Here is a 15,645-nt window from a genome sequence, read left to right on the forward strand (position 1 = left end):
AAAAGAAAAGAAAAGAAAAGAAAAGAAAAGAAAAGAAAAGAAAAGAAAAGAAAAGAAAAGAAAAGAAAAAGAAAAGAAAAGAAAAGAAAGAAAAGAAAGAAAAGAAAAGAAAAGAAAGAAAAGAAAAGAAAAGAAAAGAAAAGAAAAGAAAAGAAAAGAAAGAAAAGAAAAGAAAAGAAAAGAAAAGAAAAGAAAAGAAAAGAAAAGAAAAGAAAAGAAAAGAAAAGAAAAGAAAAAAGAAAAGAAAAGAAAAGAAAAAGAAAAGAAAAGAAAAGAAAAGAAAAGAAAAGAAAAGAAAAGAAAGAAAAGAAAAGAAAAGAAAAGAAAGAAAAGAAAAGAAAAGAAAAGAAAAGAAAAGAAAAGAAAAGAAAAGAAAAGAAAAGAAAAGAAAAGAAAAGAAAAGAAAAGAAAAGAAAAGAAAAGAAAAGAAAAGAAAAGAAAAGAAAAGAAAAGAAAAGAAAAGAAAAGAGAAAAGAAAAGAGAAAAGAAAAGAAAAAGAAAAGAAAAGAAAAGAAAAGAAAAGAAAAGAAAAGAAAAGAAAAGAAAAGAAAAGAAAGAAAAGAAAAGAAAAGAAAAGAAAAGAAAAGAAAAGAAAAGAAAAGAAAGAAAAGAAAAGAAAAGAAAAGAAAAGAAAGAAAAGAAAAGAAAAGAAAAGAAAGAAAGAAAAGAAAAGAAAAGAAAAGAAAAGAAAAGAAAAGAAAAGAAAAGAAAAGAAAAGAAAAGAAAAGAAAAGAAAAGAAAAGAAAATAAAAGAAAAGAAAAGAAAAGAAAAGAAAAAAAGAAAAGAAAAGAGAAAAGAAAAGAAAAGAAAAGAAAAGAAAAGAAAAGAAAAGAAAAGAAAAGAAAAGAAAAGAAAAGAAAAGAAAAGAAAAGAAAAGAAAAGAAAAGAAAAGAAAAGAAAAGAAAAGAAAAGAAAAGAAAAGAAAAGAAAAAAGAAAAGGAAAGAAACCTGTCATTTCTTAAAGAAAAACAAGTTAAACAAACTTAGGGTGTTGATGATTAGTGTTGAGAACAAAAAGTTATTCCTTATGTTATAGAGCATCCTGTTTGCATGGTGCCTTACACACCTCTTAGGTTTCTGTTAGCCTTGGTTTTCCCACCCGGGAAACAGTCCATCATGAGGTGGCTGGAAGAAGAATAAGGGAGAGTGAGACTGCACAAGGTGCTTGCTCCTCTGAGACAACACACAGCATGTGCACCATCAGGCAGAGTTAATAGGGAGTGACAGCCCCTCACTTTGGTGAGCCTAGTCTTAATAATCAATGAATATGATTATCATAATAATAAAGAGATGTCAGTAGCGCTGAACTGTAGCACACTCAGCTACATCAGTTCTCATGGCAACTCTTCATTCACTCTTGCACCCAAAAGCAGTAACTCTTTATTAAAGCTATAAATTTGTTAATCAACATTATCATCAATGAAAATTACCCTGCAGTGCCTTTACTGTTTTCAGTAATTACCATGTTTTTCCATCTTGAAATCACTCTGCATGCTGTTGTTAATTAACCAGTCCTTTTGAAGTACATAAATAACATCAACATTTTATAATAGAAGAGGTGAAGCAGGCTCAGCATTTGATATGTGTCAGGCAGCTTGGGAAACCAAGTCAGAAAGAGTCCCAGCATTGTAGTCTCATGTCCAAATTACCTTCCCTCTTTTAAAACTCCAAGTTTTAATGTCAGTAAATCTCTGAAAATCACAAGAAAAAGAAGATATAAACTACAACCACAACATTTCCCACTTTTAAAGTGGCTATGCAATAATTGAAAGACCACGCAAACTATTGTTTTTTTTTTTCCTGAGGAGCAGCTGCAGGCTTTGCCACAAGTACCTTTTGCCACCACCATTTGTGATGACCCAGTGTAAACCAAAGGACCTGAGGCTGGATATAGAATCGTAGAATCATAGAATCAGTCAGGGTTGGAAGGGACCACAAGGATCACATAGTTCCAACCCCCCTGCCATGGGCAGGGACACCTCACACTAGATCAGGCTGCCCAGAGCCTCATCCAGCCTGGCCTTAAACACCTCCAGGGACGGGGCCTCAATCACCTCCCTGGACAACCCATTCCAGGGTCTCACCACTCTCATGGTGAAGAACTTCTTCCTCACGTCCAGCCTGAATCTCCCCACTTCCAGCTTTATTCCATTCCCCCTCGTCCTATCACTACCTGATAGCCTAAAAAGTCCCTCCCCAGATTTCTTGTAGGCCCCCTTCAGATACTAGAATACAGATATCTGCTATCCCTTAAAGAAACAGCTACATTTTGTTCAAATTCTGGCTTGATGAAGATTTCTTATACTGCTGTCTGTGAAATGGTAACATTAAAAACACCAAAAAACAGCAATACTTTACCTCTGTTGAGGGTATTCCCCATGATGCCCTTTTGATGGGCAAGGAAGCCACTTCAAGTTCTCAGCTGAGTTCACGCATTAGCTTTCCAACCACAGCAATGGGTAAAACATAGATCTGAGACATAGGAACAGCTGGTGGGCACATGTGAAAGGGAGGTATAGGATCCACTAAAGCAAGTCAGCACCTCTAGATCAAAAACATTAAGCACCTCGTTGTCACTTGAACTGGTGGTAGATATTGCTCTGTCAACTGCAATATCTCAAAGTACTACAGAGTCAAACAGATCAGTTGACAGCAACAACTGATACCTAATGTAGCAGCTACACTGACACTTAGTGAGGCCTTTCAAGTATTTTACACAGCTCTGACTTTTTGCTCTCTCTCTTTCCATCTCTGGCTCCTAAGTTACTTACTTGTCTTTGGCTCAGAGCTCTGAAGTGTAACACGAGATTCAACACATGCACAATAAAGAATAGTTGATTTAAAAGTTACAACATATGGCTGAGAAAAGGTTTACCAATAGCTAGAAGTATATTTGGACAAATTAAGAATTCCTGGAGCAGATCCAGGTCAGTGCTAACAGGGCTGCAGCCACATGGATTGATGGTAAATTGAACACTTAGGTTAACGTGAACATCTGGTGGTCTGCAAAGGTAAGGAATTCATCAGGAGAAGTCTCTACTGGTGGAACTAAGTGAATAACACTCAATTGAAAGGAAAGGAAACAGAAGATGAATGAGCCTGTGTCCTCTTCTTTATTCTTCCTTTGATACTATCCTTTGATGTTACAAGGGTTAAGATATGGTTTTGTTTGTTCGCTTTTTTTCACTTTGTTGAAGATCAAATGAGCTATATTTTATACACTTCAAACATGGTGCAAGGAATGATTAAGACTGTTGTCTTTGGGGAAAAAGGTCATTTTGTTTCTAAAGTGCCCACCAACTGTCAGATCTGTCAAAAATATTTCAAGAGCTATTGAGCCACCTTGGGAGCTCGAAGCATAAAGCTAGAGACGGGATGAAAAACAACTAAGATGTTGTGCTTTATTCTGAGCCCAGCACATTGTTCATTTATTCCATAAAGGATGTTTTAAACTCAGCACTTCTTCCAGAGTCTTCATCAAATTGCTTTTCTTTTTAGCAGGAAAAACATCACTTTAGAACATGAAAGCCATTTAATCCTGAAAGTATGCAGGAGACTTTTCATCTACATAGAAGTCTTCTGAATTTCTTTCTGGATTTTCTTAGTAGTATGCTGTCTCTAGCAGGACCCTGAATTCTCCCACAAAAAAAAAAAAAAAAAAGATAGTCACCCCATGTCATTGCTCAGCAGATTCTGCAGCATAATATTCAGGAACAACTAATAACAGGTCTTCTTTTTCAGCCTTGCAAGTTTGCTCTCTGACAGGGCATCTCAGTGAGTTAGAACTTCATACTGCCCACTGTGCTGGGACCATCCATCTGCCTGACTGGTATAGGCTCCTGGAGCACAGAGACCTCATTTCTGATATAGACTAGTCAAACTATATTGCTACAAATTGGTCCTCTTCTAGTATTTAGAGCTTGGGAAATTTCAACCATTTTTAGGCTGGAAAGGTGTGTTGAACAGCTGCAAAATTGCTTCACATCAGGGGATGCTTAGGAAGCCTTCATAGAGTCCTAGGAAGACTTTTGAGCACCTCCAAGACAAAGGGATTTTGATGAAAACAAAACCTACTATCCAGTATCTTTTTCTCAGTCATGAATACAACCTGCTGTAAGATGCATAATCTTGAAATTAATAATCATTAAAAGTGTAATTTTTAAATTTTTCATTATTGATTTTGAAGGATGGATGATTTTAGTTGAACTGCTGCTACTACATGCCTTGGGGTCATCGCAGGCTTGTCACACTTAATTGCCTCCTGTTACCGGTTTGAACTATCAGATGAAAAGACTGAAACAAAGATCAGTATTCTCCTGCAGTTTACAGATTATGCCTTGAAGTTGCTCAAGAAAGAGAGAGAACCTTTAACACGCAGTTTTAAAAGAAACTGTATTTAGAAAAGGGTGGCTGTAAAATTCAAAGCAGATGCTATTTGAAGGACACTATGAAAACCGGGGGTAATTCTCCTCTCCAGTGAATTCCTGGTAAAATTTCCATTGATTTCTCTGGAACATGATTCCTTACTTGATACTTAACAATACTGTGCTAATTTTTACATGTGTTAAAACCTCCTTTGGTGATGTGCATATTGCTGAAGGTTCAATATCCAATCCACTACTGACTATTGATCTACCTGCCCTTAGAAGGTTTTCATATTCAAAAAAATGCAGTGATCCCTCCCTCTGTAATACTGTCAGTCTCAAAGCAGCTCACCTTGAATATTTAGAAAGGGGAAATTTCAAACTAATGGCCATTTCTGAAAACTTAAACTATCTAAAATATGTTTAGTGTAAAATAAAAGTTTATAGTAAAGTCAACATAGAGGTAAAGGAATCTAAACTGTGGATTGGAATGCACTGAAATTCATGCAAAAAAACAACCTGTGAAGTTTCAAAGTTAAAAAGTTATGACAGCGCATCATTTTAAATTGTATGTGCTATTTTCCTTGTTAAAAACATCAGCAAATACAGCTTCACTCTAGACCCATCATTTAGCAAGCATTTTGCTTCTCTCTTTTGGTAGGTGTGTGGATGACAGAATTTACTAAACACAGTGTTTGCTTCTTCATCCCTAAAGCATCCTCACAGTTAAAAGATGGAAGGCTTTTCTTTCAATATTTCCTAGAAAGGCTTCTTCTTCTGTGTGCACCCTTCATCCTAGAACTTACATTTGCAGATAAACTACAAAACTCTGGAGAAAGCAACTCAGTCAAAATGCTGGCTGATTGTCATGTAATTAGAGCCACAGCTACAATTCTGTACTAGTAAAAGTGTATAATATAGAATAATATAGGCCAAGTAATTAAATTCATTTAGCTGCCTCACTTAATTTCAGTTTCTTCATATTTGTTGCTATTACAGAAATACTTTTCTGTCCTACCTGAGGTCTGTTATAAAACAAAGAAAATCCTGCCCAACACAGTTTTTAGTCAGAATAATTCAAAAGAATCAGATGCTGAGTTTATTGGCCATTCTCAAGGCTTCCAGCAACTTCAGTAGCAGAAGAGTAACAGACAAAACCTATCACAACTGATGTGCAAATATTTATAAGGGCCAGTTGGCAAAAGAAATGCATACCCTTATAAAGAAGCATGCTCCTGTCCAAGAAATGTTGAATTATTACAACAGAAAATAAATTTAATCTATAATTTCTCTCTTAGGTGGCCCCATTAGGTCTCACTTCCTCCCCTCCTCTTATCTCATCAATCTTCTCACTGACTGCAGAGTAACGCAAGGACGGTGGGGACAGACAGGGCAGATTTGCTAGGCAGAGGGAGAGGAAAGCTGCTGACAAAAAGGTTAGCATCAGGCAGTAAATATATCACACAGTGAGAGCACAGTCACACAGCTGGACTATCTTGGCTCTTCCTCCCACTCATTTTCATTATGGTAGTGTCTATCCCAAGACCTTCTGTGTGATTAACACTGCTGGTCAGCCCCACAGGTGACCAAGTAAGCATGCAAGACACTCATAAAGTCCCTGCACCAGTGACATTAACAAAAATACAGCAGAAGTATTACTTTAAAAAGAATCTGTGTTCTGGATGGGAAGACAAAACAGCTATGCATGGCCCAGACTGGGCCCTGGAACTGATGAAGCAAGAGAAATGTCTACGTGGAAAGACAGGCTAGTCTGGATTCCTTAGAGAACAGGAAAATGAGGGAGACAACACTGTAAGCATTTCCACTACCTTCCCAGGCAAGACATGTCAGAGAAAGTATTTGTTGTGCATATATCATTTGTTGTATTTTTCCAGTGCCCTAAACTGAGGGTTGGAAATTCTGCTCACAGCGTGGGCTTCGCTCCTCTCCAGCCCTCAGCAAAAAGTAGTTCCAGAAGGCAGTCACACCCAGTTCTCAACCCACCTGTGGTGGGATACCAAGTACGAATAGCTGAAATCTCTCTGCCCATCATTTTCTAACCTCAGAGAGCTTCTAGGTTGTTTGCAGGAAGATTTCATTCACAGGTCACTGCAACAGCTGCAGCTTTTGCTGACCTGAGCAATAAATACCAGGATACTTGGTCATTCAACAGCTGTACCAGAACCTCTTCATGGCCCAAGTCCCCTATAGAGAGCAGACATCAGGCACTTGATTAAAAGCTAGGCCAAATACCCTGTAAAAGCAGGAATTAAACCAAATTTCTCAGACTGAGCAGCCAGCACTTATCAGTGTCTTCCATACTGAATTTTAAGATCCATTTCCATTCTTATGCCTCATCACAAACCCACTGCCACATGCGCCCATCCTCCAGCAGCTCCTTCTCTTAATTCAATTTATCCACACACAGAACATATTTCCTACCTTTTTGTTCCTCTACTTCCAGTTTGATTTTCCTGACTTTTTTTTTTTTCTCTTCCCATCTTCTCTCCCATCTCCAGGACACAAACTGGAACACAGGCAGTTCCACCTCAATATGAGGAAAAACTTCTTTACTGTGTGGATGACAGAGCACTGGAACAGGCTGCCCAAAGAGATTGTGGAGTCTCCTTCTCTAGACACTTTCAAGACCTGTCTGAACGCATTCCTGTGTGATCCACTCTAGGTGATCCTGCTTTGACAGGGGAGTTGGACTCAATGATCTTGATGGTCCCTTCCAACCCCTAGCATTCTATGATTCCTAAAAAGCAGTCATGACTGGTATGTGCACAAGTTCCTCCCCCCTACCCCATACAGAGAGAAGCAGTCTGAACATTCAGACTGACAAAAAGATTTTCCATTAAAGAGACAGGGCAAAAAAAACAAGACCTAATACTTTCTACAACTAATTTTCTTTTCTGTATTGATGCAACAGGGATATGAAAAGGGGCAAGCTCTCTTAAATACAAAACCTAGCAGCTTAGGAGTTGCACAACAATAAATAGAATAATATTTGTCTAAAAAATAACCTTTATCCTTGTACCACTACTTACCAATATCAATGTTATAGCCTCAGTAAATCCAGTAATCCCATCCTCTTAGCCTTGCTGCCTGGTATTTTTTTCTACAACTTAGTGTGTCTTTAATTAAATCACATAATTCTTAGAGCAGCAACCTTGCGTTTTCACTTTTACAGGAAATTGCCTGGCTCCTTGGGGGCTGACTAAATGACAAACACAGTAATAAGAAACCAACTGATCCTCTTCAACAGGAATTGTGGAGAGGCTCTGTTGACACAAGCACACAAGAATGAAAATACGTGACTAATTTGAAAGGAAACAACCTCTTCTGTGGAGGAAATACTGATGAAAACTCTTCTTTCCCCAAATAATTTTTAAATTGAGGATTACATAAATCCTAGTAAGTGACAATTTTGTTGTTGTTGGAAAGAAAAGTCTTTCAGAGGATTCAAGCAAAAAAAGAAGAAAGAAAAAGTGGAAAGCGCTGGCTTTAACAGATGAGTAGAAGGGGAAGAGAATATCTGAAATCTTTATTCTAGAATTTTAACTTAGGCCTTTTTGTCCTCTTTATCTAAAATAAAATTATTTACCCTTCTGAATCTAATTTGACCTTCTATGGGTGACTTTGACTCATATTAAATATGATGTCAGACATCCAGTGATACTGGGATTTATTTCAGGGTTGAGACACCTCGAGGTCTGGTCTGCACAAAGATGACCCCTCATGCACCACAGTCTAAGCTGCCATTCCTGTTAGTGGACATGAATGTTGTCTATATACTCTTCTTCATGAACTGCTCCAGAATGGGTCCCTTGCACAGGGTCACCAGTCTTGCCAGTGAACTTGCTTTAGTGTGGGTTTCTTTCTCCATGCGGCCACAGACCCTGCTATTCAGGCATGTACTTGCTGTGGTATGAGATTCCTGCATGGGCTGCAGCTGGGTACCTGCTCCACCATTAACCTTCATGGGTTGCAAGGACATAGCTTGCCTCACCATGGTCTTCATGCTGGGATACAAGGGAACCTCCACTCCAGCACCTGGAACACCTCCTCCCCCTTCTTCCTCACTGACCCTATTGTTTGCAGAGTTGGTTCTCTCAGATTTTCTTAATATTCTCTCCGGCTGCTGCTGTGCTGCAATTTCCTTCCCCTTTTAAAATATGCTATCACAGAAGTTCTACCAGTGCCAATGTTGGACTCAGCCTTGGCCAGCAGTGAGTCCATCTTGGGTTGGCTCTATCAGACATAGTGGAAGCTTCTAGCAGCTTCTCACAGAAGCCACACCTGTAGCCCCACTGCTACCAAATCCTTTCTATGCAAACCCAATATAGGAGAAAACACTAAACAGCTTAACAGACCGCATACACAAAGTGGATTGTACTACAGTTTATGGACACCAGTGAAAATGTGCATATTATAAGGGGAGAGCTCTATGTGTGGTGCCTCTTGAGTTTGTGGTTTTGCAGTAGCAAAACACCAAAACCACTGGAACTGGCCTTTGTCCAAGAAGGAGGGCAAAGCTATTTTTTTTGAAGGCAGTTAGTTGCAATATGAGTAAGACCAACTGTATCCAGAAGTCCTTGAAATTTTTAGAAATCTGCTCAGTTTTTTTCTGAAATGACACTGTATTAGAACACTTTCTAATTTATTTTTCAGTGCAAGGAAACCAAGTCACTAGGCATCACTGAAGATGTACAAAAAGCTCAGTCAAAATAGGATATTTCACTTACCTGGTGTAGCATGACTTTCTGATAAAGGACATTCATGGGACCTGGATAGGTGTTCATTATACTGCATGTTCCTTATGATCAGTTTTGACAATGTACCATGAAAATGGAAATCTCCAATTTAAACTGACTCTCAACATGTATCTCTTTAAGGGAAACACTTCATATAGGCTTTAAATGTTGATAAATATTTAGATAAAACAATACAAAAATTAAAAGGGAAAATATGGTATGCTTAGGTTAGGAACCACCTAACCTCAGCTTTAGTCAGGCATCCAAACGTCAGGTATTTAATGTAAGCTACATGTCTAGGCTTCATTTACAGTGAGCAGTGAGAGGTAATTGAGTAGTAAAGACCTGCAGAATGTAACTCAATGCACCTATTGTAAAGACATTTTAAAATCAAATGTAGTGTTTCTAGATGCTCTGCTCTCTCCATTGACTTAAGACAAATACTGCTGCAGAAGATACCTAACTTCTTAGTGATTAAATGAGATATAGGGGGAAAGGACAGGAAAAGGGAGAGGTAGAAGGAGAGGAAGAGGGAGACAGAGAGGGAAAGGGAGACGGAAAGGGAGAGGGAGAGGGGAGATTGGACTGATCAGTCTTACATATTTGCCTGCAAATGAGGCTAAATGCTGATGAAATAAGTGTGGTGTTGGTTGTTACTAGATTATAAAATATACTAAATTTCTTGTAAGCAAAATTATGTAGTGAAGATAGATCAAAAATCTAAAGTAGCACCGGTGCTGAATATTTAGTAGTGCAATTGAGATCATGTGACTCCCTGTGGTTTAAATAGACCTAATATGGTGTACAACAGGTTTTTTTCCAGTTTCTGTTAAAAGCTGAATTCAACCCATAGTAAATTAGAATTCTCTGGCAACTCGCCCATAACCTTTAAACTTTGCTGGTTGATGAACTTAATACAAAAAGGCTTTTTATCAGTAAACTGTGTCTGGATGAGAACCAAACTCCAACTCCTACTCTTTCTCCATGCCACAACATTTTTGTAAAGATGAACAAACACATTACACCAAACCCAGGGCTTTGAAGTGTAAACACCAATACACATATTAACACAAAACAGTCCAAAAATAAGACTCCTATATCCAAATTATTTGTATGCGAGTTATTAGTATGCAATGTCTAAACAATGCAACATCTTTACCTGAAACGATACTGCATAACTGTAATCTGTATTTAAGTGGTGTCTGAAATGGATTATCATTCTTCCTTCATTCCCACCCGCCCGCATTCATGACTAAAAATAAAAGCAATTGTAAGCCTGATGGTCTCATTTCAGAGACTTGCTGTGACAACTATTAAAAGACCATCATCACACATGCAGTTTTAAGAAATTAGGTTACCTGAAAAGGCTGTTATTATCTGGCATAATCCCTCTTTTCTGCAAAGGAAATACTGGATTTCTGGAAGTAGGTTTACCTGTAGGTAAAAAAAGAAGCTTTAATGATTTAATTCAGGAAAGCGCTCTTTTTCCTGGAACCTTCAATAGGTTTGTGTTTAATTCAACAGAGACACTTCTTGTGCAAATCTCCTGTCGGTGTCAAAAGGGAATTATAACTTTGCCAGCCTTTGCCAGCCAGGTGGGATAATGAAATTAAAAATGTGGGTTCCTCCTCAATGGCCACCACAAAACAAAACTTCAAACTTACAGCTCTCCTCCCTGCTGCTGAGTTTTCATTTCTTGACTGTCCCCTTTTCAATATATGCAGCTTCTCCATTCTCTGTCAGTTATCATTCGCTGCCTCATTCTTTGTGGAAATAGCTTATGCTTCTTGAATTGCTGTGCTTAGTAGCAGTGGTAAGCTAATGTAGCTAAACTACATTCAGGGTTTTGCAACAAAGAACTCTGTTGCACTGTGGTATGAACATGCCAGCAACAAGTAACATTAGTCCAATATTTAAAGTTACGCAGAGACATGGGCCATCTGGTTTAAGTCCCCACTGTGCTGCAGACTTCCTGAGAGAACTTGGACAATTCCTTTGATCACCTTGTGTCGCAGTTATTCATGTGTGAAACTTCTGGACATTTCAGAGTGATGTAAGGGTTATTATATTTCACAGTATTAGATGCTCAGATATGATAATATTGGTAGAAATAATAATTAAAAAAAAAAACCAACACATTTTGCAGAAGCCTAGAGTGTATTATGACCTGAGGCCTGAATCCAAAGCATATATGTTTCTAGGAAACTGGAACTACTGTAAGAATTTCACTCAGATAAGGCATCCTATCCTAGGGATCTCCAGTGTACATGCTCCTAGCTCTAGCTTCTGTGAACACACAATGTTTTCTTGGATTCTCATGAAATTTATAGCTGAACTAAATACCTTTAAAAAGCATCTCTATTTCTTCCAGTCCCTCAGGTCTGTGTCTATACTTTTGGGTCTTGCCATTATTATCTATGTCATTTCACTTGAAATATAAGCCAAACTGGATCAAAGGTTTGTTCACATTTATTCAAACAAAGACCTCCGTTTAAGACACATATTTTTACCAACAGGACAGTGCTTATTTAAACATATAAGTAACCTAAATAAGTAACCTAAATTGTGCCCACAACATGAAGAAAAACAAACAAAAAAAGCAATCCTGAAAATACCAAGAAATCTTGGCACCACTGATGCTTTGGATTGTAAGTAGAGTGCAGTGCCAGATCAAGGAACTCCTGTGGAGGCCCTGGAGAAGGACACTGATCCAGCTCTCACATTATCAATTGTAGGAACACTGTCACTGTTTGGAGATATGCCTGAATTATGTTTACAAAGGAACAAATGTATTAGAGGAAACTCAATGGTAATATAAGATGTGAAGCCTAAATTAGTCCAACTTTATCTTCTGTATATGGTATTTTTCTGAAATATTGCACGCTTTTGCTAGTTGTTTCTCCCCATTTCTGAATTCCCGTTTCTAGTGAGGTTAAATTGCTTAAGTTTAGCTTGATTTCTGTAGACACTTTTGCTAGTTAGGGTTGGGCAAGAACACAAAAGTTCAAGCTAAAGAAGAGAAAAGAAAAACTTGACTCTCAGTTGCCACAGTTTTCAGTATTTACTCTGAATTATTTACATCCAAAATAGCATACTATGTCCAAATGACAAATTGCTTTTGATTATTAGGTGTGATATAAAGAATGAAATGTTGATATCTGACAAATATTTCTCAATAGGTAGGAAATGTGAATAAACTTTTTTATTTATGTTAAACTATGTTGCTGCAGTATAAAATAAGCATTAGATACTTTCATTTTCATGAGCGAATACTGAAAATTTGAGCTAGTCTTGTTATCTCATTCTTCCCACAAAGGATAACCCAATAATTTTATACCTTTTGGAAAAAGTCTAAATGATGTAAGTCTTCGATTTGAATGCAGCTGGTATCATATTTTTTTCTGGAAGATAAGCAGATGAAAAGATCCCAAGGGCTTATACCACCTATCAGGAAAGAAAAGAAGTATATTGAAAAAAAGAAATATCATACAATTGCTACAAAAAAACCCCAACCAACCAAAACAAAACAAAACAAAACCCCACTGAGCCGAATTCTGAGGAATAGGAAACAGTTGGAGTGCTAAATTCAAGAACAGCTACAAGTGGCAGAAGCAAAAAAAGACGCATTCACTACCACAGTTCACACTTTGAAACTATACTTAGGTATTTCATAGTTGGCACCTTCTGCTATACCTGCCTACTGATGGCCAGTTCCCCAGGTGTTTGACCTGTTCGGCATTCAGAAATGAAAGAGCTCAATAACGTGGTGCTGCTTTACTTCATTTTTTCTTCTGAATACCTCTACATACACACTTATAACATATCCACTATACAGAGTGTGATCTTGTGGTCTTTCAGTATCATGAAGTAAATGTTACAGGAAGTAATACTAGTTTTGTTATTGAAAACAGCCAGAACTTCTAAGTTTTGTTCTAGCAGCTTCCTAAATATTAAATGCCAGATTGACAACATCTAGAACTGGTGTACAAGTGTGAATTAAGTTGCACTGAGCAAGTTGCTAGCTTCTGAGCTAGTTCTGATGCTTCCCCTCTGGGGCAAAACTGATCTGTGGAATGGTAGGGTTTTGTCACTGGTTGCCTGGGAGAAGAGACCAACCCCCACCTGTCTACAACCTCCTTTCAGGTAGTTGTAGAGAGCAATAAGGTCACCCCTGAGCTTCCTTTTCTCCAGGCTAAACAACCCCAGCTCCCTCAGCCTCTCCTCATAGGGCTTATTAGATTACTCATGATTATGGCCCCAGTGATGGCCCACAGACTTCCTTCAGCTGATTTCCCTCTCCAAAATGTATTTTCCTATCCCAATCACAAATACCAAGCAGGGTGAAGATTTCACTTAAGGAGATTTAATAATTTGTGTTAAGTACAGTAATGAACTGATTATGCAAACGGGTCCAAGACTATGACAGGAACTATCAATTTTTTTTTTATGTTTATAAGCAGCTTGACAAAGCTGTAAGAGATGAATTTTCAGTTACTCTACATCTGTTACTGTGAAGAATTCTTCAATTTCCCATTACAATAACCAGTATTATGGCATAAAATTAATTAAGGCATGCAAAATTTAGGCAAGGCAGATTCACTTTGTACCCCTTTGTGAAAGAGACTAATAAAAAAATACAGGTAGATAAAAATGGTACAGATTGCAAATAAATGAAGCATTAAAGAAACATACAAGCAAATACGTCATTTTACTGCAAAAGATGGAGGATGTTAACAACCTACTTGATAGCCTCACCAGCTATGTAATTATCAGATAAGCAAGTTGTTATGCCTTTGACTAGTAAACACATTTGAATAAATCATTATAATTACATATAAAGCACAATGCCTAGCTGCCTGCAAATTGAAAGGGACCTGGAGGGAACTCCATTTCTCAGAAGCAGTTAATTTCCTTCCCTTGTTTATTGTTACACATCCTGGCCAATGATGAATTTGATCCCTGACTCTAAAGGGTACACTGCTCTTTGTATTATTTGCCTCTAGGACACAGCAGAGTGATCAATATGAGTGTACTGAAGAGAAGAAAAAGAAAAAGGGCCCTCAGATCCAGTGTATTTCTGAGTCAGTGTCCAGGAAGTACAATAGTTAACTGCTAGGAACAATTTTTCAGGAGGGGTTGAATGGTTGCCATTATTTGTGGGGTTTATTTAGAGTAATTAGACTTCTAGCCAGTTATTTCAGTACAGAACGATCAGAACTGAGCAATGTCTATTTATAGCAAACAGGAGACTTCCTATTAGAAAAATAACGTACACCTAGTACATACCCTCACACTCAGGCTGACAGAGCAGAAGGACTTGTATTTGAAGTATTAATATAATCCTGATCAACTACGCCTGAAAAAAATGTTCATTGAAAACAAAAATGAAAGAGTCACATGTGACAACAGTTACTGAGTTCTGGAACAGACTCCCTCACGAGCTGACATGGCTTAGGAATTTCCTGTGTCATTCTTCACACAGCTTAACTTTTTGTGGAAAACAAACACCTATGATTATGAGCCAGTCTCCCTTCTGCAGATGTAACAATTTTTAAATCATATCTTATCAAAACAGTGCTAATGTTATTAACATTCCAGTAAAGGATCTCAAGCTGTCTGGCACTGTATTTTAACACAAAAGAAAATCCTTTTCACAAAAATTAAATCTAAAGTAAAGCAACGTACAACATGTGACCAATTAATTTTTCACTGCTAAGAGCCTCATCCTGAAATTCGAAATGAAAGAACTTTGAAAATCAAATACCATTTTAATCTTTTATGCACATCTTCCTGTATGTCATTCATTCAAGGAAATCAAAAGGCCGGTTGGCTTTATTTTTATTTCCATTTCTACTCAGTTTGAAACTTTGCACTCACTTGAATCAGCTGCCTAAAATTAATCAGTTTGGAAGCACAGAAAATGACATGAAACAGCCAACATTTGTTTGTTGAGAACATGTGTAAAACTTTTAATTTCTTCTGATAGAGAGTAACTGATTTATTGAACAAAGGAAGTTACTTTTAGTAGGCACTATTTACACATAACATACCTGTAAGGTAAGTGAACAGCTATTTGAAAAAATAAACTCTTCATTATCAAATGGGGTTTTTGGGGGAGCTGAACTGTCAATTTTTTTCAGTAACAAACTGAAGGAATAGCAAACGCACTCATAAACAGCAAATGGCACCTTATTGAGGGGAACTATAAGCACTTTGGGAAACACGATCAGCATTCAAAATAATTTTGATAAATGATCCAAATTCAACTTCAGGAAATTCAGAACAAGTTAAAAGTGCCATAATTCAGAAGGAGAAATCAAAAGGACAAACAGAATTGGCCAAAGAGCAGTACTGCAGAAAAGAACCAGATTTGTAAACTCTGCATGATTTAACATAATACCATTGCAAAATACCACCCCACCCTTTCACCCCCTCCCCAAATATAAATAGCTTTGGAGTGGCTGGCAAAGATTTATTGGTGTTGAAATAGTTGAGTGCTTCCCTTTAGCATTGCAGTTTGAAT

General features: G+C 37.6%; 1 protein-coding gene across 1 annotated transcript in view; it reads right to left on the bottom strand.

The window, feature by feature from the left end:
* The window catches only part of CPED1 (cadherin like and PC-esterase domain containing 1), a 142,388-nt gene that overhangs the window by 94,616 nt on the left and 32,127 nt on the right, over window positions 1-15,645 (bottom strand). The window contains exons 4-5 of the mRNA XM_054399458.1: window positions 12,460-12,566; window positions 10,481-10,556 (exon numbers count right to left, since the gene is read on the bottom strand). Coding sequence (XP_054255433.1) covers window positions 10,481-10,556; window positions 12,460-12,566 — 183 coding nt within the window. The remainder of the gene's footprint in view (window positions 1-10,480; window positions 10,557-12,459; window positions 12,567-15,645) is intronic.

This window comes from Indicator indicator, chromosome 3 (assembly GCF_027791375.1).
Source record: "Indicator indicator isolate 239-I01 chromosome 3, UM_Iind_1.1, whole genome shotgun sequence".
Lineage (NCBI taxonomy): Eukaryota > Metazoa > Chordata > Aves > Piciformes > Indicatoridae > Indicator > Indicator indicator.